Genomic DNA, 19,992 nt, shown 5'->3' on the forward strand with positions numbered 1-19,992 from the left:
CGAGTATTAGTTAATCATCACCAAGTGCATTATTTTTATGTTTTTAAAAAATATAAAGCTCTAAAAATTGGTACTTTCAGGCATGGATGGATTTAGGTAACAGATGGATCTATTAAACAACTGTAGTGGTTCTCCCAAAACAAAATTAAACATTGTTAGGTCTCATTATGTAAATACAGCAGCCATGACTTCTCCCAGCAATAAACTAGCTGTGTTAATAGGAACATGTTACAGCTCACATAACTTGAAATAAAGTCATTCTGTAGAAATTCCACTGTCTAACGTTTGTRTTCCATAAAAAATTAGATGAAAGTAACCTTGCAAGTTGTGTTAAGCAATATGAGATGAAATGTAGCCTTGCAGAAAGTTGTAGGATTTTTGCATATCTAAAAAGCCTGCCTGCTTCCTATAAATCCAATATGTTCCAGCACATTTTACCAAAAAAAGCCTCTAAAGGCAGTGTCCAAACCAGCCCAAGGGCAAGGAGCAGGGGCTGACACGGCCAGCTCAAGCACAGATGTGTAGTGACAGCATGGTGCCACCTTGTCCCCAAAAGCACTCGGAAGTCAAGTCCGATGCCTCCTTTTCAAGGGAAAGCAAATTCTGGTCCCAAGCCAACATTTCCTCCCCCCACCCTAAAACTACATTTACTGTGTGTGCATAGGTGACCTTGTTATCACTGCCGACCCTGAAGGCTGTTATAAAGCAAAGATATTCTCTCAGTTTCTACTTCTGCAGACAAGGAATTGCTGCTTCACCTGTAGAGTACTTTTCTGTTTTCCTTGTTGGAAATGAGGTGACATTTTTGGGGAACTGTTATTTTTATACATATATATATATATATATATATTTCTTTTTTTTTTTCCTTTGGCGTGTGCCAGGCTTGCAGGAGGTCCCTCGCCTCCTTTGAGAAAGCAGCGACAGGGCAGAAAGCGTTTTCTCTGGCGTTGCCTTATCCAAAGTGCCTGTGTGCATGAATGTTACCGTTGTGCTGGCGGTGATCAGAGGTGCAGCTTAAGGAATGCCGGTATAAATTAGACCATCCGACAGTTTGAAAAGTGCAGTTTCACAAGGCTTTCCTGTGGAGAAGTGCGCATGAGCAGATAGGGTAGCTTATTTAAGGAATGCCTTCAGAAACAGATGTTAGACACTGTGCTGTAGCAGCAGTTGTTCTGCTGAAAAGATTGGAATGGTTTTAAGCCGACTGAAGCTAARCTCACACTCGGGTGCATCAGCTGCCAGCTCTTCTCCCTCAACAGAGAGTAAGTTTTGATACCAGGTACTGTACTGCTCCYTTTCTATGTCTGCAAATGCACAGGAAAATTTTAATGGGTGTTTGGAAAAGTTAGTTGCTGCTGTAGATAAAAATATCTTGAGGAAGTTTTTAGAAGGCATTTCCCCTAAAACAACATTATTCACATAGATGCCTATGTGTACAAAGTGAAAGCAGTCAGCTGCAGACAACTTTTTCTCACGAGTCTGACTTTTATTTTAGCTGTGTCAAGTCTATAAATTAGGTATTTTTAGAAGATGTTTTCCCTGACTGAACAGTACCAGATTGCATGGGATTACCTGCAAGAGTTTTCACTGAGTGTTGCCAAACTGATGCCACAAATGGGTACTATTTGGGTTAAAAGTATATCTAAAAATATGAATGTTTTCTCTAAGGTTGAATTTGGATGTCTTCTGAATATTTTGACAGAAAAGTGAATACAGATTTTAAAAGTTCAGTCATTAAAAAAAACCCACTAAAATATGAAAGCTCTGCTAGCTATACCCCTCTGGATATATTTTTGCAGGGGGAGAAGGGAGAGAGTTAATAAAAGGTGGGGTAAAGAAAGAGTTTGGCTTTAAGCTGAGTTCAATTCAGATGAACTGAAGCTGGGTTCAGGCCAATAAAGTGAACTGTCTGGTTGCCTGGTGGCTTATGTGCCGTTTTGGCACATTGGGTGGAAGTCTCCCAAAGTACTCTCCAAACTGCTTGTGGCTGAACRGGCAGGGGCTTGCTGCTACCCCAGGGACCTTCAGGGCACCCCCGGGACTGGGGCCCCCTCCAGCTTCTCAAAATAGTGAGGAACAGAGCAAACTGCTTTGACGTTCCTTCTCCCGCCTGCAGCATATTCCCTCTTTTCCCTTGCCTTCGAGGAGGAAAATGGCTTGACAAGGGTAATATCAGTCTGTGCAGCAAACTGTTCTCTGCATAATAACTGTTATTTTATAGGCAGCTCCTGAGGAGACTCAGCCTTGAGCTCCATCCTGTGCTTTGAGTCAGTATAACTCTTCTGTCAAGTACAGGCAGATAGGGGCAAATAATTGCACTTCATCTTGAATACTCCCAGCTCCATTTATTTCAGCTGTCATTGGGGCGTATTCTATGCATGTGTAAAAGATGGCTGACGTGTACTCCAGGATCCTTCCCATACAAACTTAGGGTGCATCAAAGGCACAAATCCAGATGCAGGAAACTGTGTGTCCGTAGGTAGTGCTGTGTCAGCACTGATGCTTGCAAATAAATGTTTACAACTGTTTGAACACCTGTTTTCTAATCTCAGGTGAATATCGCCTTCCCTCTGAGCATAGAAATCTTAATTTCCCCATTGAAGTTTATAGCACAGATGAGCAAAATGTGTTTCAGAGACTGAAGGAACTATTAACAAAATCCAAGTAGTAGAAGCACACAACATCAATATTTCCTGCACAGACAGATATTAACTAAACTGCTAAATGCTACCGTTTCTGGAAAACAAAACGTTAAGCCAATACAATTTATAAAATTGGGACACTTGGGATAGCTCAGTGCTGTTTAATCAAGCATTGGATAAATTCAAAAGGAGTCTATTTAAAAGCCTGTGAACAAATGTCATTTGGCCTTTGCTTTAAATCCTTTTAACAGTTTTTCTTGTCCTAACCATAAAAGAGAGTGTCCCAGAGACCTTTGCAGAGAGCCATACAGACAGGGGAAAATATCATCAAATTCAGAAATCTGACATACATAAAGGAGGAAAAGGCTAAGCTGGAATGCAAGTCAAACAAAAAGAGGACACAAATTCAATGTCTTCTATGAAAATGCCATCATTTAAAGAGGATGACTAGCATTTCTGCAGCTAAAGATCTCTCTCACAAGCCTGAAAGGAAATTTGGCACATTCTGTGAGGAAGGAGCAAGCTATTACTCTCTCTGTGATTACAGAAAAATAAATATTATTGAGGACTGAGTTTTGAAAAGATTTTCTATTTCTTTCTGACTGAATAAGTATTTTTCATACAGTAGAATCATATGACAAAAGATAATTCTTTTGCTATATAAAGGAAAATTTTCTACACAAAAGAGCAAAATTCCTCTAAGAAGTGAAGATGTCCTATCAATAACGAATGACATCCTAATGCCTTAACTCTCGTTCATTTAGGGCTGACCCAAGGTCCACTGAAGTAAGCGAAATAGAGACAACACTGAAGGCCTTCGGTTTAAGTTTTTTATCCATTCTTGTTGCAGTGACTAATAGGAAGATGCAAACTTGACACTACTATCTCCTTGATTTTACAGGATCTGAATGCACCAGATGAAGAAATGATTCAGCAAGTAACATCTTAYTGGTAAGAAAAAAAGTTAATGAATTATGATGATATCATCATGAGAATGATCTTAAGTTTAATAACATTATTAAAATTGTATTATAAAACAATTTAAAGTATACTAACAGTGTGATTTGCTGATTTTTTTTCTGTTGCTTGTTCTTAAACCTTTCACCACACAATGTCCACAGCCTGTGTGAAAAGGATGTTAGAGGAAGTTGCTTACGTTCAACAACTTCCCAAAATAACTTCTAAAAAATATCTCAAACCTTCAAAGCAAACTAACTGATCTTGCATGTTACCTTTCACACACAATTTCCCGAGCCAGAATGCTCCTCAGAAGTTTGGAAACAATTAGAAAGGAAGATTTTAAAGTTATGAACCTGACGCTACCCTTTTCATGGTGTATGTTTGGGTCAGTATCAAAGCTTAACATACTCTCTGTCTACTCAAAGACTTTCGAGGGGAAGAATGATTTGATTTCCCACCAAGAGCAGAGGCATTAAGAAAGGAAATGAAGGTGCCCCTACAATCTCCCTGGCTCTCTGCCATCTCTGGGTGCTGTTGTGCGAGGGAGGCTGTCAGCCAGTGTCCTGTGCTCAGTGAATTATACTGAAGTCTCTAATAACTCCCTCAGCCTGTTCCTCATCCTGAGGAGAGGGCCATACTCCAGATTTATGCTCTCATGCATGTATGATACACACATGGCTGTTTTTACAAGTGATAAGCAGATCTTTTTCTGCACTACACATCTACTTATGTTATAGCTCTTCTCCAGAATAAGAGTAATCCTAAAGAGAAAAAATGGGATAGCTAGATGGGGAATTCATTTTCTAAAAAATTGTACCAATTTAAAAATTTCAGTTTATTATTATAGTGCAAGTCTTACACAAATGCAAGTTTCACCAGTTTTGGAGGCATATGAAATGTTGGGTGCTCTGCTTCCATAAAACAGTTCTCTCATCTTCATCACTTCTTGACTGCTAAGCAGAGGTCTATATTATATCCTGTTATAGATCTAACACAACAGAAAGAAATACTAGAAGACAGATTGTTAATTTTTCTTTTGTATTTAATTCAGCTTTCATTTGGAAACTACACATTAAGTGTAATTAGGACCTGAAGCCCTCTCTTACTTGAACAGCTCACATATTTCTTAAATAATCCTCCAGTATTCTTCAAGTGTCTTTCCAAATCCCTGTTCTCCCATACACAATACAGGAATCTGTATGTATTTAACTTGCAAAAAGTGTAGGCTCCTTGAACTGAATGTTCATATTTAATGTGAGTAGCTAGTCATCCTCCAGTATATCTAGAATGAATGATGCAGTGCTAAGCTGATGGTGAGACCTGGGCATGTTACAGGTATATTCTGGTCTTGAACGTCTAAAGACGGTGTGTGTCTAAAGACACATGTTGATGTGTGCCTTCCAAGCACAAAGAGTGAGATCCAAAGAAGGCRTATAACCTGACTGCAGTAGAGTTTTTGTGCATATGCCCAAGGAAGTGATCCAGAAGTGAGATGCTCTATAGGCCCAAAAGGAACCTATAGTCACTTAACACCTACACCTTGATCTTGAATCRTCCCTGGATCCTGCTCTAGGCAGGTATATTATTACAGTCTAGAGACAAAAGTCTGTGTCAAACTCTGCTCACATTCTTAGAAAATGCCCCACCATTAGGATATTTGTTAGAATAGTCGCAAATACTCTCAAGGAACTGCAYCCACAGTCAATTTATTCAAAAGATAAGCCATCAGAGAAGTAAGCATTTATCTTTACATGTAATCATGGTGATTAAAACATTCACCTAGAAAATAAGAGACTTGAATCTGACATCTGCTGACATCTGAGGGGGATTAAAACACATATTTCCCACAGCCTACCTGACAGGCCCAACAACTAGGCTGTAAACAGTCATGGGAAGAAAGAAGAGCAAGTAAAAGGCAATTGATAGTTAGTTTAGTAAAAAGAATGACAGGCTCATGCTTTCTCAGGCAGACACCAAAGCTTACCCATCACACAGTCAGTGTCAAACCAGTACAGTTTTGTGTGAGTGAGTGCACGGCTTCAACTCCGTTTAAAAGGGARTCTGCACAGCCCCTATATTAAGAAGGGAATCTAAGCTCTCCATTTCAAACTAATGAAGGAATTTGTCTATRATCTTCCTAAGGTACCTAATCACTAGACATGAGCAGAAGTGAGCCTCAGCATTTCCTTTTCACTACAAATAATTCCCTGCCTAAGTTTGCAGGATATTTCAGTCACTTTTCATCAGTACCATTTCCACCACTTTTTCTGCAGATAGCCCTGAAAACTCTCTTAGCTAAATCTAGTTTTCTAGTTTCCTGGATCTCTCTGTCARGGCTAGACAACTGCTTTTTAAATTCTGCAGGACTGAATTTAAGATGCCACCTTAACCTTCCTGGCACTYCAAGAGGTTAAAAAAAAAGTTGCTTCTGTAATGTACATCTTATGATTTCTGCTAGCCTCAGGAATTTAGGATCCAGTAGGCTGGATCCTGATGTACAGAACATTTTGCTTTCTTCAGTCTAACTTTCAAGATTAAGGAGTACCTAAAGGAGAGATTTTGTCCTGTGTCATGACTCTTACATTARCCCTTTAGAGTGTATAACTCTGCTTAAAATAGTTCAGATAAACACATCACAAGAAACTTTCTTTAGCCAAATAAAAATAATTCACCTTGAAAGCTCTGCAGCATGTTCAGGTATTGACAAGTACACTGCTCTGGCAGCCGCACATCTATCGAGATGGGAATCTTTTCCCTATTGCAACAAATGAGCATTCCACTTATCTTCATACTACTAGAGAGACCATATGTCCTCAATCTGGTCAGTGTTGCCTTTTCTCTTCTCATTTGCTAACATCTAAAACTCTCCATGACCTTGGCAACAGGTTCACCATTTGATTAGCTTTTACAGTCACAAATAAGTCACTGAAACTCTTGTTTACATTTCATTCCTAAGACATTTTCACTGTTCCTTATGATAGGCTGTTGCTCTCTCTGCTAGAAGCATCATATAGTGAGTCACAGAGGGAGAGAAAATAGTCTAAAATAGTTTCTATCTCACTGACATATTTAGTCATAATACGTGAATGTAGTTGAAATGATACATGGAGTTCCAAGAAATCTCTGCTCACATGCAAGCTTTTAAAAAAAAAAAAAAAAGAAAAAAAAAGAAAAAAAGACTGAAATGTGAACAAACGTGTGTGGAGTTTTTCAAAATGAAGCAAGTATGAAGATGTCATTCTCAAGCTGAAATTTTGCAGAGATCTCTACCATAAGCTAACTCACTCAGRAGGAAACTTTTAAGATGCTGTCTTTGGGTGGAAAATGGTCTGCAGTCAAGCTCACTCTGGACAGTATTCAGCCACGTGCAACAGGAGTGACGAACAGCCAGGGCACTGGCTTTCTTTCCTTCCTCTGTGTTTCAGGAGATCACTGGTCATCCCTTTGTTTTTCTGTCTGCTTCTACAATCACCACAGACACAGCTTTCCATCACCACGAAGCCAAACATTGTCCTGTTGATGGCTGATGACCTTGGTATAGGGGACATAGGTTGCTATGGGAATGATACTATCAGGTAAGGATATAGAGCATAATAATGAATAAAGTTTGCCTGTTTTTTTGTTGTTGCTTTTTTGTTTGTTTTTTTGTTTATTTGCTTTTTTAAGTATAAGACTGCTGTCTTCTGCCAGTTTTCAACCATTTGGCCCATCTTCAGGTTCATTTACTGCAAAAACAGGGAGATTTCCCAAAGGCGCCACTAATAGTAAATCACTAGCAGGATTATTTCACACCCTAGAGGGCATTCCCAGGGCCAGATCTGCTATCTGGGGCTCTTTTAGTATGGGAATATGTCCTTAGTTCTTSTGTATTTCTTAATTATTGAGAAATGCTAAACTCCTGCACATACCTGAAGATAGAAAAATTGTTCCCTGCTTCCATATATTAAGYCTTATTACTTCATTTAACTCTGTAATGTAATTATTTCCAAGGACCACATCAAAATCAAGTATAAATCACTGCAATGAGCTATGTTACTAGGAAAAAAAAAATCTTTTAAGATCAAAGGATGTAGAATTTGTCTTCTCTTCTAAAATCATGCCACATTATTGCATACTAGCTTCCTACCAGCTTGTCACTTCTTTACTGAACAAAAACAAATTTGGTATGATCACTCCCCTCATCCAGCTAAGTTTTCAGAATCTCACCCTGACTGACACTGGCAGTTTCTGAAAGGTAGCCGATGAGGCTCTGCCTGGCTCAGCATCTACTTCAACACAACTTCATCCTCTAGGCATGAGTTTTGCTCTTCAGGAGCAATGGGGTACATTTCTGTGAAGCCCTTTGTAGGACTGGGGAAAACAAGAAGGAATGATTAGCCTGAAACCTATCCAGATACCTATTGTTAATGAAGAAAGAAAAAAATACATATATATATATATATATATATATATATATATATATATATATATATATATATATTTTAGGGAAGGGGAGGGGGAAAGGGAAGGGGAGAATATAGGGTCAAATTCAAATAGAATAAGTTTCCCCAAATAAATCTAAATGTATTATTCCTCATCACTATCCCCTTGGAGCCCCTCTGAATGACATCTGATAATGTTGGTTGTATTTTTAGGACCCCAAACATTGACCATCTGGCAAAAGAAGGAGTGAAAYTGACTCAGCACATCGCTGCAGCTCCACTTTGCACCCCCAGCAGAGCAGCTTTCCTCACTGGCAGATATCCCCTCCGATCAGGTTTGCCTTGCACAACCTTTAAACCTAAAAGCAGCCTTTAAACATTGCTTTACTGCCAAAGGGAAGAGTCCCATACAACTAGCACAAAAGAAAAGAGGGTGCACAAACAGGAGGGGCACCGCAGACATGTCATCCCCCACAAGGTATGCACACAAGGCCCCACTTAGCTAGGTTAGGCAACTCTGAGGTTACATCTGTATTTATAGGGTGCAATCAGTGGACTGGAGGGGAGATAGGCAGAGAAGAACCAGCTCTGCAGAGCAGCTTCCTCCTTCCAGCTATCAACTTCTGTTGGTTTTGGGGCTCTATTGCACAGATTGCAACAGGAGCAGAGTTAGTACAAATTCTTACATTAAAAAAAATAATCATTCAGAACATGAATAGCAACACATTTCTGAAACACTATTTACATTGATTTCTGTAACGAGTGACTTCTCTTCAGATACTAGAAATAGCTTGGGCTTGCAGGTAAAATAGTAGACTTGTGTCCACTGCCTCCAGTCTAGATGCAGAGCGCTTTATGGGTAAGTTTTTGTTACCTACGTATCAGAATTCATCCATCCTACAAAAATAACAGTTTGACAGCTGTATTATTTTTCCATGYTCTGAAGAAAAAATACTATCTTGTCAAACTGCATTCCTGAGATGAAGAGCTACAAAAAACAAATAGCTTTACATGCTTCTAACAGCAGCTTTCTGGCACTTGTTCTATTGTAAATGGTGTTCAGTACCCTCATTCCCAAGGCATTTTGAAGCTGCCACGTCATCTTACTTTGATTCTGACAGCTCCCACTGAGGTAGCTGGAAAATGTATGTGAGCATTTATAGATTCTGTCTCCCACTATAACAACAGGGTCAGATACATTCAACATTTCCATGGAAGACTGAGCTCCTTCTCCAGTTTTATGGCATATGACAGATTGTGTTTCACATTACATCTTTTGATGGGGTTATGCTAGTATATAAAGCCAAATAGCAGAGTATAGAGCTACAGGTGAGAAGACGACTAAGGTGCTCTGTGGTTTTCTCTCTGACTTCTGTCAGATACCCACCAAGTCACCATGAAGGGAAGTTTCAAGTTCCTGGACAGTCTTAGGGAAGTTGAAGTTTGAGGCTAACATAGAGCTGAAATTTCCTTACCCTCCTCCCCACCCTCACAATCACACCAGATCAGTGCAGTCCATACTGGATGCCACTGTAACTTATAAAAGCTTTTATATAGCTGTGCCATTCAAAGAAGAATAAGTATTATATAATGGAAAGATTTAACTCTTTCTCATTCTTGTCTAGTGTCATAGACTCATTTCCCTGAACAAACAGCATAAGAAAAAAAAAAAAAAAAAAAACTATAATAATCAATGAAACAAGAAATCAAGGAAATATATTTGATAAAAATATTCTGCTGGTTATACTTACTAAGATTTTTTTATTATTATATTTTATAGGCATGGATGCTATAAACAATTATCGTGTTATTTTTTGGAATGGCGGCTCAGGAGGGCTCCCTCCAAATGAAACCACTTTTGCCAAAATATTGCAGCAACAAGGCTACAGCACAGGACTAATAGGTATGGATAAATTTCTGAAGATGGCATAGTGTAGTGATCTACTTCATCTGAGTATGTCAATAGCCAAAATCTATATTTGATACACAAAAACATCAGTTGCACAAACATACTGAATTCAGTAACAAAAGTTTCTGGAGCAATTCATTTGGCGTAATAAATCTAAAACGTAGAGGGCAATACTAAATGAAGCCCTCCAAGCTTTTTAAGTTGTGCGTTATTTAGTCTTCTTCTTCTGTTAGTTCTGCGGTGATACTGTTTTAATTGTTTTAGAGTAGTCACAAAATAGCCCCGGTTCATCTGCCAAGAGTTTTAGCTTGGCTTCAGCATGCAGGCACAAACAACACAACCRCGATTGTCTCCACCTTGCCAGCAGTATTCCCCTGCAGGGAACCTGTGCTGCATCCTCCCAAGAAGCCAGGGAGGATTCCAAACCAGGCTGGCATTTTCCCTGTGAGCATCTAAGCTAAATTCACACCATAGATATTAAGAGCATCACTTAGTCCAGCCGGCCTGACAGTTTCTGATAACCTGTGCTTTAAAGGATGATGGAAAATGCTGGTGATGAGTGATGCTCACAAATGTAACAAAATCAGCACAGGTAAATAAGCACTAAATTGACTCACCTGAAAGGTTCATGATTGTTTTGTTTTGGACACAAACAATTTAACTGCAAAGTGAAATCCCATTAATTACCAGCTGCTTAATGTGACAAGCAGACTTTTAGTTGGGAAATAATTTGAGGATTCTTTGTAGTCTGAAAGCCAATGTTGTATACAYACGCTCTGACAGATTAATTTATTTTAATTATAAACTGATTTTTTCTTAATTAAATACTTAAATTATCCTTTTTCAGTATGTTAGGAGTTTTTTTTTTTTTTTCAATCTCATCTGGAGATGGTGCTGAAGTGCTACTGAAATCTAAGGATACCATATCTGCACCTGTATTTATAACCTATACATCTATGTATTGATTACAAATCTGTTTCATTTTATTGGTGGCTCTTAACATGTCAAGGCAAACATGCCAACAGGCAAAATGAATAGAGATTTTAGCTGAAAGAAATCTATCCACCTAGATTAGAAATTTTATTCTGTCTTTCTACTGGCATCCAAAAGAAGCATTCTTTTTCTCTGAAGTAGATATTTTTGCTCCTACTGCAATATGCAGAAATTCTATTAAAATCTATTCAGGGTTGGCTACTAGTWTATTATTAGTAATATGTAAGACAAATGTTTAGAATAATATCTTTCTGTAAATGCACAGTTCTTTATTCCACAATAAAAATTGGTTGTTAATCAGTTTTCAAGTAAAATTCAAAAAGTTCAAAAAGTTCACTTAGATCTATAAATGTGGCATCTAAGGCCTGCTTTACATCAAAGATCATCRAATGTAGCTAAACTGCATCTCTCTTGTGAGAAAAAAGGGGATTTTGGTCACTTAATTCAAACATTCACCACAACCCCTCTTTGAGCCAAGTCAGCCAAGTTATTAAATTTCTGTATAAGTGCATAACYAGTCTGTTTGAWCAGACTGGAAGGGAAKTGAGAGATTTATTTTGATGGGTCCTTTATCATAATGGGCATATATTCACCATAAAGGACAAGTGGTACTGCAAAGTGTTATGGCATGTTCCTTTTGATAAATGAAGACTTCATTATTCAAAAGAAAGGCGCTCCTAATTGTCTTTGACTTTTTTTTTTTAATTGATAAAATACAAATAAATGGCAAAAATACTTACAAAACAATGTCTCTTATTCTCAGCCAATATAGAGAGGTATTACAATCATCTAAGTTACATATATATAACTGGAGGAGAAATCCTGATCATCTCACTCTTCCTGTGCTCAGGTTCTTCTGGATCTGCTGGCAAACCCACTGTTGCACCACAGGCTAATGGCTATGCTGTCGTGTAGCCCATAGTTCCTCGCATCAATTAGGCACTAGCACGTCACTGAGTATTCTCACAGTCCCAACATTAACTCATTGAATGATTTCCAGCTTTCTCCATTGCATGTTGAAAGTAAAGAGCAAGAGGACATTGTTATCTTGCCCTGTACTTACAAAAGGATTTTTCMCTCGTATTTCAAGCAGGTCTCCAAGAAGGATGTACATTCTAGATGAGTTCTGAAAATCTGGATGCTTCTCAATTTTTAGCTCCTATTTTATTCCATTCTTTTACATTTGACCAAAGCCTTGGGGTGTTAACCACCAGGAACTCCAGTGGAAATTTATATGCTATAGAGGTTTTCTTTCATCAGTCATAAGATATACCCCATTAAATCAGTTCATACTTGAAATGTATCTGTAGAATGAATAACTTAAGTAGAAAAAAAAAACACATTTTTTGAGAAATGTTTTGTAGGAGGAAAAGCTCWTTTTTAAATACTATTTCTTTACATGCTAACAATGTGTATTTTCAGGGAAATGGCATCAAGGTGTTAACTGTGAATCCTGCAATGACCACTGTCATCACCCTTTAAACCATGGGTTTGGTTATTTTTACGGCATGCCTTTTACGCTAATAAGTGACTGCCTGACAACAGAACCTCCAGAGATGGACAGAGAATTTAGAAGGAAACTCTGGCTTTACACGCAGATGATTGGTCTTCTTACACTCACTTCAGCCCTAGGAAGACTTACAGGTTTGATTTCAGTCAGCTGGAAAACAGTGACCTACCTTACTGGATTTAGTCTTTTGTTCTTTGCATCCTGGTTCTCAAGTTATGGATTCRTAAGATACTGGAATTGCATTATGATGAGAAACCATGAAGTTACTGAACAGCCAATGGTGGCAGAGAGGACTACGCCCCTTATCTTGAGGGAGTCTATTTCGTTTATTGAAAGGTAAAATGAGTTTCCTTTTATTCCAGTTCTTGCATGTCTCACAACTTTTAAGCAGCATTTTCCAATGAGAAATCTGCTTGYAATTTTTATAAAATTATATAGTATGATATTATTATGGATAATAATAATTATTCATATTATTAATAGTGATATTACAGTACTAAACAAAAATCAAAATTATTTGCAGCTTGGAGATATCTGTTATTCTCAGCTTTGCTAAAACTCATAACTTTCCAAACTTTCACATTATATTGAATATTTCTAAKCAATTTTGAGGAAATATGTATTTCTACCTGTAAGACCAGTACTGCTGCTTTAAAGGATAGCAGCTTATGGCAGAAATGTGTGTGTGAGCAGGAACAGGAGTGGAGAAAAGCTCAAAACTAACAGAGGAGAAATAGAGCTACGAGGTTGCCTTATCATATGGACCAACACATGGGGAACTTATCACATCAGCTGCCAGATGGCAGGAAACCAACCCRCTCCCTTGATTTCGTAGCACTATGATGACTTGCAATAGAAGAGAGTGGAGTGTCTATGTGAAACCTTCCTAGGTATGATTCAGGGAAAAAGAGAGTCAYTTCATATAAGCCAAATATTACTTTGTGAGACAGATCATAACCACTAGATTTTGATATCTTACAAAGTAAGATGTTTTGAAAAGTCACTACTGAAAGACCTATGCAAATTATAATACCAATTTCCATTATGAATGACCTCTGTATGTATTGAAGATCTTCCCTAATAACAAAATGTTGCTTTCTGTTTTTTAGAAACAAGCACAAGCCATTCCTCCTCTTTCTTTCCTTTTTACATTCCCACACCCCTCTCCTCACCACAGAGAAATTTACTGGGAAGAGCAGCCATGGTTTATATGGAGACAATGTAGAGGAGATGGACTGGATGGTGGGTAAGTTAYCATAGCAAATAATAATGTCCCCAGCTACCTAATATCTGGATCCAAATTTATAATAGAGAAGGTAGTTATTCTTAAAAGGACAAGGAAGAGCAATAAAAGCAAGGAAGAAAAAAAGCTTAAATTTTCATGAATATCTGTCATTGTATGAGCACTATTGGCTTATACTTCTGCCTTTTTCTTTTCTGAGGTCTTGGACCACATGAGTCTTTCTGCTCATTCTTTTTCTTTTTTTTTTTTTTTTTTTTTTTTTTTTTTTTTTTTTTTTTTTTTTTTTTTTTTGGKCTWGTCTTTACTRAGTTTTAATCATTTCCCCCCTGGCTCCAGTCAAAGGTAACCAGCTGCTGTTCTCTCTAAATACAATATAGACTGAGAACTATTTAGTTTTCAATAATTATTCAAGATCAGATAACTTCAGCCTCTTACGTCTGTGTCTTAAGTAGGACATGTCAGAAGGGAATAAAACTGATAAGCAAATTAATTCTGGATGTAAACCAGGAGGCTGTTTGTCTGTCAATGCTATATTCAGTAAAATACTGAATATTTTTCAGTTCATTCATAAATACTAAAATATTCATAAGTATTAATTGATATGCCTCCAGAAATCAGATTCATGTTTTGTTGTTGTTGTTGTTGTTGTTGTTGTTGTTTTCTTTTGTTTGAAGGGGAAGGAAGGTTATATATCATCCAATCATGGAGGATGAAAAGTAGCTATCTTTGCAAAAGGGATAAGAATCAGGTATATATACATACATATCATGTATGTGACTGGGGTTCTTACACTCTTCTGTTATAATGCTCACAATAAAGGAGTTACAGTGCATCACAAATTTTCTGTGCATTTATAGACTCTGAAATCAAAGGTATAAATCTTGATCCTGCAAAATATTTCTTTTAAATACTAAGTAGCCCTATATAGGTTGACCTAGACATAAAACTATATGGATGAATTTTTGCAAATCAGGTGCTAAAAGTAGTGTAAGCTGTGTTTTTGCTTTTTAATGCTCGCATATTCCTGTGTTTACAGGCCAAGTTCTAGATGCTATTGAGAAGGAAGGCTTGAAAAATGTTACACTAGTTTACTTTACCTCTGATCATGGTGGATGGCTGGAAAGACAAGAAGGAAAAAGGCAGCTGGGTGGTTGGAATGGAATATACAGAGGTAAGAATTGTCAAGGGATGGCAACAATCCAGAAACAACTAATTAAGTATTCAGGACACCTGTGAAGCTTAGATAAGACTGTATGTTCAAGGACTAATGATGCTTTATCATTTAGAAGGAATTTGTCTTATTCTAATTATGCATTCAAAAATTTAGACAATTCTAGTATGTACAGATGTTCTTTTCAAGCACGAATTCTCAAACTTGCACTTCCTTCTGAGACAACTGATCACAGGCTAATTTTGATTAAGAATGTGTAACTTCTTGTTCAATATTGTCATCTGCACCTTACACGTGAATTCTTGCAGATATGTTATATAATTATAGAAAAGAGAGCAGAACTATGTTGGGAAATCATTTCATGTCTGAAAATTTTATCCACACCAWATTCTAATGGGACAATGCTTTTGTCTGTAAACCAACAAAAAGAAGTAAATGAGTGAGGTTATTTGAGGGCTCTAACGTAGTGAACGTACTATCACTGATATTGAGGAGAATGAGCTTGATAGTAAAACTGAAAAGGTRAGGAAGGCTAATGGATAACATTAGTCAGTTTATATTAATACCATTTCAATGGTCTAGAATTTCTCTTTATTTTTAATGAAAAGTTTATTTTAAYGAAAATTTGGATTTTTTTTAATGAAAGGTGGAAAAGCTATGGGAGGCTGGGAAGGAGGAATCCGTGTCCCAGGGATATTTAGATGGCCAGGAGTGTTACCTGCAGACACAGTTATTGACGAACCTACAAGCCTTATGGACATTTATCCTACAATAGTACATCTGGCTGGAGGGGTAGTACCCCAGGACAGGTACAAACACTATAARCTGTCTTTATTCCTTTTCTTTCCTAAGATGATGGAAAATCCAATTTGGAAACATTCTGAAAACCTGAGGATTTCTTATCCATTCATGCTACTTTTCTAGATCTATAAATGTTACCACAGTTCACTTACCTCTTTTTTACATTTGAGATTCAACTAGTACTCATAAATCATCCTTGTGCAGCGTTGTTACTTCCAACAAAAGGTGAGCATAAAGAATGCAGTAACGTACAACTTAGCTCAGTTTGGTGGTTTCCATTTTTCCTGTTAGGGTAATTGATGGCCGGGACCTGATGCCTTTACTGCAAGGAACAGTCCAGCACTCAGAGCATGAATTCCTGTTTCATTATTGTGGTGTTCACTTACATGCAGTGCGGTGGCACCAGAAGGACAGTGAGTACTGAAACTATTTCCCAAGAACTAGGTTAGTCAATGAGGGGGGCAGATTTGCCTGGCATGCTCCTACTGCAATTGCAACTTTCCAAGTAGTTCCAAGTGTAAGGTGATAAATAACTCACTATCATTACTTATATGAGAGAAAGAATTTACTTCAAGGCACATGGCATGAGTGTATCATGCTAGGCAGGATATTGGAGCTTAAAAAAAATATTCTGGCGGCCCAAACRTTTTCCTTCTGTACCATGTGGATTCCAGTTCTCGCCCAACTCTGAATGCAAGGCCTGGGGAGTTCATATCATCCTTGCCTGGTGAATGACATGGATGACTGATGCCTCAGTCCCATGTCAAAATTGAAGATGTTCTTCTGCGAGTCAAATAAGGAAACTGCAAAATCTTTTTTTTCCGTAGAAGAAAAAAGTCAGGGAAAAGTGACACTTACTGGAAACTTTGGAGAAATTTAAAAATATAACAGAAATCTCCAYTTGACCTTTTTGGTTTAATTTTGTACTATTTTTTTTTTTTTTGAGTGAAAATATTATATAAATTAGCAAGTCTAAAGCTGAAATGCAGCCCTCCTCCCAAAAAATTAATTCTAGAAAAATATTAAGCATTCTAGTGCCTTGTGATAGCCACTAGTATCTCTGCAAAGCTTACTTTTTTCTTGCCAGGTGGGGCCATCTGGAAGGCTCATTATGTGACCCCAGTCTTCCATCCACCCGGGGCTGGAGCTTGTTATGACAGAGGATTTTGCCCATGCTTTGGGGAAGGCGTGACCCATCACAACCCTCCGTTGCTGTTTGATCTCTCACGAGACCCTTCTGAAGCCAAACCTCTAACAGCTGATGCTGAGCCCCTCTTTGACATTGTAGTAAAGAAGATTGGAAGAGCCATTGAAGAGCATCGCAGGACACTGACTCCAGTCCCGGAGCAGCTCTCCTTCTACAATGTTGTATGGAAGCCGTGGCTGCAGCCATGCTGTGGGACATTCCCGTTCTGTTGGTGTGATAAGGAAGGTGATAACAAACTTGCTGATCTATAACAGAAAGAAATGTTAACCCTCAGAAGTGTTTTTAGATCAAGAATGTTTTTGATGGTGTTGATTAAGTTTTTTTTTTCTTTTTTTCCCTTTTTTTTTCTTTTTTTTATATTTTTTTTTGATGGATCATGTATTTGCGAATTGTTCCAGTGGATGGTCGTATATTTAGTAAAAGTTGCTTTAGGCAAGACACTGCCATGGAGAGATGAGGACAGTATATTTTCGATAGCATGTTTTAACTTCTACCTGCTGACAGTTGAATGAATAATTTAAATGCACTGAAGTAGGCCAACATCAACCTTGTACTAGTAACAAAATAACTTACCTTTTGCTGTTTGTAAATGTAACTTAGAAGCTTTACCTTAGCTTTTGTTCAAAATTTCTAAGTCATTCCACTGATGTCTCCCTTAATTTTATCTTTATTGGCCACGCATAAGATGCCCACTGTAAAGTAATTTTTGCAGACTATTGCAAAAATAGTCTCTTTTGCTCCAGAATAATTCTTCCCTTAGTTCCACACTGAATATCCTTTAAACATAGCTTCCTTCCTCCTTTGTCACTGGGAATTCTGCATCAGGAGTAAGTGTCTGGGTGAGGCACTTGCCCTGGAAATATGGTAAGTTAGATAAAGAGCTGTCAGCACACTCTGAGAAGGACAAGATTCCTCTGATCAGTGCCAGCCTCTTCCAGTGAAAAACACCAGAGAGAAAGGACTTTTGCTTTCCAAAGCTGCCATTGCACACAGCTCTCTGAGCAGCACTGGGAAGGGCGTAGGGWCATTGCATTCTGCAGCGTTGCAGAAACACAGCACTGATAACCAGCTTAGTTTTGCAATAAAATTACACAAATTCTCTTGCTGCTCATATCTCAGTCATAACTGGTTCCTGCTAGCAATAGGTTCAGACAAGATTCTTTGGAAAAAAAAGTCCAATAATAACTGTAAAACAAGCAAACTTTAATTTAATGTCAAAAAAGAAATGCAGAATAAAGGCATTTTTTTGTTTCATAAATCATTCTTCATCTCACCAAATTTTAGTGTTGCTAATCTCTCTCTTTTCCTTGGCTGCTACAAATCTTGTTCTTCCCTTTTCTGTGTTAAGATAGTTGTTCCTATTAAGGTGGCCTTGTAGGGAATGTTTTTCCTTGTGGAGAATAAAACATATCTGTCCAGGTGGTTAAGTATATATTTGTATATCTGAATATATATGCATCTGAGAACATAGTTTGCCCCTCAGATTTATCTCACATTTTTTACTACTTCTCTAACAGTGGTGTTGGGCCTCTTGCTCTTGTTCATCTCCTTTGATAAATGTGTTTGACAGTAGTTATTATACTCCTACTTTTTTCCCCACAATTCCACCCATCAGGAGATCTGCAGGTAAATAAATCCCTACAGTTTAAATGTATATTTATAGCATATGCTCTCTCCTCATGCATCGCTCAGACTGCTATAATTTGTTCACCCAGTTGTTCCTTCTACTATCAATACGAAAGGCCCTCGGTCTTACTGTGAAAACTTCAATAGATGAAGCGAATCCATCGCTTCATTGGGCACTGGACTGTTGCTTAATTTTCTCCATTGTTAAGTGTGTGTGCTTCATTTCTCCTTTGAATTTATTTGATTTCATCGGCTCTTTACTGGCTAGATTTAAAGGTCTTTCCATATCCAATATCCAGTGTTTTCTTTACATAAAATTACTGCAATAAAACCTACACTTTTTCAATTCCCTCAGTCTTCTTCCAAGACCTTTCATTCTCAAGMCAGTTTATTAGCTAAGATTTTACATCATCTCAAAATTTCAACACTTTTTAAAATATGTGGGTATACGACCTGTTCATAATATTCCTCCAGTAGGCTTTTCACAATACTATATTGCCAAGAAAATACTTTCCAAATCATGCTCTGCTTCATTGTTATGTGAATGAATTAGCCTTTTTTGCATAGGAAAACKACATACCATTGTAGGATATCCATTTGGTACTAGAGCGCAGGAAAACATTTGAGTTATAATCTATCCAAGCCATTGGGGTTTGCCCATGAAACTACAGTTATCAGCCCTGCTGATACACAAAGTGCCATGGGATAAACAAATAGTCAGAGCCTGTTAACATGAACATTGCACATGTAACACTCATGGGCATTAATAACGATTGCTTTCACAAAATCATGCTTTATTCTCCTTTTGCGTAGTTAGTAGATGATGGTACCCTACTTTCTTGTGCAGCTGTAACACGAGAACAGTATTTTTGGACTTGTTAATTTTCTTTTTGAGAACTCTAACCTTACATTCATCAAACCATACCACTACTTTTTCTCCTCACAAAGATTTATCATACTTGCATAAAACACCGTGCAATTTCTGCCTGCAGTACCAGCATCCAGTTTGCCCTTTCTGAGAACAAATAATACAGGTACAAACTGGAATTTCCTAAGTCCAAACTCAAGTATTTCCCCAAAATGGCCAATATTTTCAGATTCTTATGATGGAATTAATCTCATCTAACTTTAAACATCTAAAAGTAGAAATTCAGTCTAACCTACTGTCACGGGAGAAAAGGAATATTAGACAACATGAAATCACTAAGTTCAAGTTTTTAAGTGGACCAAGCAAGGGATGGACTTTGTCAGAGAAAGCTTTGCGCGCGCGCGCRCGCACACATACAYGCACACACACACAGAGCTACAGTCACCTGAGACTTACCCGAGCCACTACCCCAGTAAGCCAGCACAGTCAAACTCAGGGAAAGGCAAYTCTAGCTCCCACTTGCCCCAGGGTCAGCCTCTGGGCATCAGCTGAGCACCAGCACACAGCCATTCACCTGGGGACCTCTGCCAGCAGCCAGGGTCRGAAGGCCACCTAACGATGTCCTCCCACTGTCTCTACTG

General features: G+C 38.0%; 1 protein-coding gene across 4 annotated transcripts; it reads left to right on the forward strand.

Moving 5' to 3' along the window:
• The first annotated feature begins 1,117 nt into the window (after nt 1–1,117).
• LOC146586279 (arylsulfatase D-like) lies at nt 1,118–18,813 on the forward strand. 4 transcript variants are annotated; one of them, XM_085321496.1, is made up of 11 exons: nt 1,118–1,279; nt 3,544–3,593; nt 7,028–7,177; nt 8,237–8,358; nt 9,804–9,926; nt 12,348–12,771; nt 13,545–13,681; nt 14,715–14,849; nt 15,496–15,658; nt 15,942–16,063; nt 16,738–18,813. In XM_085321496.1, the coding sequence occupies exons 2-11, from the start codon at nt 3,568–3,570 to the stop codon at nt 17,106–17,108; spliced, it is 1,773 nt and encodes a 590-aa protein (XP_085177622.1). In that variant the 5' UTR covers nt 1,118–1,279; nt 3,544–3,567; the 3' UTR covers nt 17,109–18,813. The 4 variants fall into 4 exon arrangements, with proteins under 4 accessions (XP_085177622.1, XP_085177623.1, XP_085177625.1 ...); XM_085321497.1 differs by having other exon boundaries at nt 1,118–1,262; XM_085321499.1 differs by having other exon boundaries at nt 1,118–1,262; nt 7,080–7,177.
• Nucleotides 18,814–19,992: the final 1,179 nt, after the last annotated feature.

Source organism: Rhea americana, unplaced genomic scaffold, assembly GCF_003343005.1.
Source record: "Rhea americana isolate MKP2758 unplaced genomic scaffold, rheAme1 scaffold_7, whole genome shotgun sequence".
NCBI lineage: Eukaryota > Metazoa > Chordata > Aves > Rheiformes > Rheidae > Rhea > Rhea americana.